Here is a 2,653-nt window from a genome sequence, read left to right as displayed (position 1 = left end):
CTTTCACAGAATCAAAATTTCACCCATCAAATATGCAGGTCAATATATGTATGTTTTGAATATGGAGAGATACAGAGATTTTTCATAATATCCTTTTACTAAAGGTTTCGTCCCTTTCTGCATTGTTAGAGCCTTAAACAGGACAGAATCACATTTTAAAGTGTACCAAGATCATACAGATGTGAATAATATCAATATGACAACAATTCACAATGGTGGTTTGCCATTTTAAACAGTCATAGGGTATCTTGTAAAGTGGGCAAGCAGAACTTTAAACAATAGCTACAGCTATAAACAGAAGAATAGAATTCATGTGCCTATTAGAACTAAGGGGTCACACAGAGAAAAATGGTTACCAACAGTATTGGCAGCACCATCTTGAAACCCAAAAAACTCACTAATACTAATGTTGGAAATAGGATTATCAACTATTATACATTTCAGGTAATTATCACATCAGGATGTAATTATAGGCCTTTCCATGAAAGCTGCTTTGTGTCCTACCACAAAGCAAACTTTTACTTGAACTTTTATTCAATAATAATGAGAATAATACTTATGTATGGCACATGGACACTTTGCATGAATTATCTTACTGAATATATAAAAAACACTTAAAACAGTGCCAGGCACAGTAAGTGCTCAATAAGTGTTAGCTATAATTACTATTAATACGTAACCCTTCCAACAACCTTACAAAGTAGAAATGATCATCATCGCCATATGCGGGCTGTCCTACACAGGTGGCTGTTAAGGAACCCACACTAAAATGAAGAGACATCAGGTCCTCATATCAAACTAGTTATCATATCAAAGAAAAGTCATCATATGAAAATGTCCACTACAATGTAAAGTCATCCAACGCTAAACACCAAACATCTAATACAGATTTTAACTGCTACAGGAATGCAGGACAGAATTGTATGAATAAAAAGGTCAAATGCAGAAAGGCTCTGAAAAGGAACTGGGACAGGAACGGGGGCAGTATTTGGAATATGTGCCTTACCTTCATTGGCGGATACTTATGGTAAGGAGCTGCCCCTGTAGCCAATTCAATTGCTGTGATCCCAAAACTCCAGATGTCAGCTTTGAAATCATAACCTCGGACCTAAAAAGAAGAGAGAGATGTACATGATGACTTTTACCACCCAAAATACACTTTTAAAAGGTAGCTTCAAATGCGTATCAAGGACCATGAAAGTGTTCATAAACTTTAAACCAATAAAATAATCTAAAGTAGGCAAAAGCTAAATATACTTGGTAAGCGCAAAAAATAAAAAAATTCAAAAAGGGGCAACCTGAATGAATGTTCACCATAATGGGGAAATTGTTAAGTATGGTATATTCACTTAAAGAAATACAATACAGTTAACTAAAAGCAGTGGTAACAAATTCCATATGAAAATACAGAAAACCACCTGTGATAAAACACTTACGAAGAAAAAAGAACACAAAATTGTTCATAAGTTTTGATACTATCACAGGTATATAGGCTATAAACAGGTATATAGGCTATAAAACTATGGAAAAACTAGAACAAAATGTTAGGCAACGGTGGTGAGTCTTTTGTTTCCAAAATTTCCTATGCTATGATATTGTTTTATTACCTTAATTTTTATAATGAAAAATGTTACAAAGAGTGTGAATATTTTTAAACTTGTTGGTGTGAATATCTTGCCGAATTTCTCTCCGTTTATACTGTCACCACTACATTATACAAGTAAATATTTTCATTTTCTATCCTAAGCAATACAAGAGGAGAAGTAGGTTTTGGGAGTGTGTGGTTTGAGACCTAAAATTAAAGGTCCATGTTTTGTGTTGTCTTGACATCTGGTAAATAGGAGGACCTCTAATGACCTAAGTGCAGGTCCCTCCCCCCAGCTCCTAAGGATAAGGTCCCCTAGCCCAACAACGTTATTATCAATTGGACCAGGTGTACTTCCTGCTTATCCCTGACTAGCAAGTTTCAGGTCCCTGCCAGCCCTCAGAATTATTCAAATGAGCCAATCACATCCACACAAGGAAACCAAGGGGCATCTCACTCTCTTGCTACTACAAAGCCTGTCAGCCACAGTCACTGTTCCCTCTTTTCCTGAGCACAACCCCGTGTGGCATGCAGTGTCCTATTCTCCCCAGCTATGTGTATATGCAACTAATAAACTGCTGTCAACCTCACTGGTCCAGTGTCACTTGTGTGCTGAACCATCCACATAACCCTAGGGTGGGAATCCTTCCCTCACCAACAGTGAAGTCAGCTCTACATACTGAGTTTGATATACAAATAAGACATGTCTGCAAAACGCCTATAGGAAGTTAGAAATACTTACCTAGAGGCTAAGGAAACAAGACTGGACTGGGTATAATTTAGAAATAAGTTAACAGGTGGGAAGCAAAGAGAATATCTAGTGAGTACGTCAGAGAACAGTAGAGTTCAAGAACAAGGTCCTGAGGAGCAGTGTCATTTAGCAGTAGAAGGAAAGCCAGAAAAGGAGTCAGAGCAATGGGCTGACAAGTAGAAAAACATGAGAAAACTACCTGAAGGAAGCCAAGGAAGTGAAAGGTGAGAATGGCCAACAATGTCAAATGCCACGAAGAGAACAAGGCAAGGAACAAGAAATGAGAACTAGTTTTGAGATTTAGTAGTTTCTGTAAG

General features: G+C 37.4%; 1 protein-coding gene across 1 annotated transcript in view; it reads right to left on the bottom strand.

Annotated features, from left to right (window-relative positions):
• Positions 1-2,653, bottom strand: part of OXSR1 (oxidative stress responsive kinase 1) — a 92,032-nt gene that overhangs the window by 36,608 nt on the left and 52,771 nt on the right. The window contains 1 exon segment of the mRNA XM_019662722.1: positions 1,007-1,108. Within this exon segment, the coding sequence (XP_019518267.1) occupies positions 1,007-1,108 (102 nt within the window).

Source organism: Hipposideros armiger, unplaced genomic scaffold (genome assembly GCF_001890085.2).
Source record: "Hipposideros armiger isolate ML-2016 unplaced genomic scaffold, ASM189008v1 scaffold_380, whole genome shotgun sequence".
NCBI lineage: Eukaryota > Metazoa > Chordata > Mammalia > Chiroptera > Hipposideridae > Hipposideros > Hipposideros armiger.
This window is presented reverse-complemented; position numbering and strand designations above follow the sequence as displayed.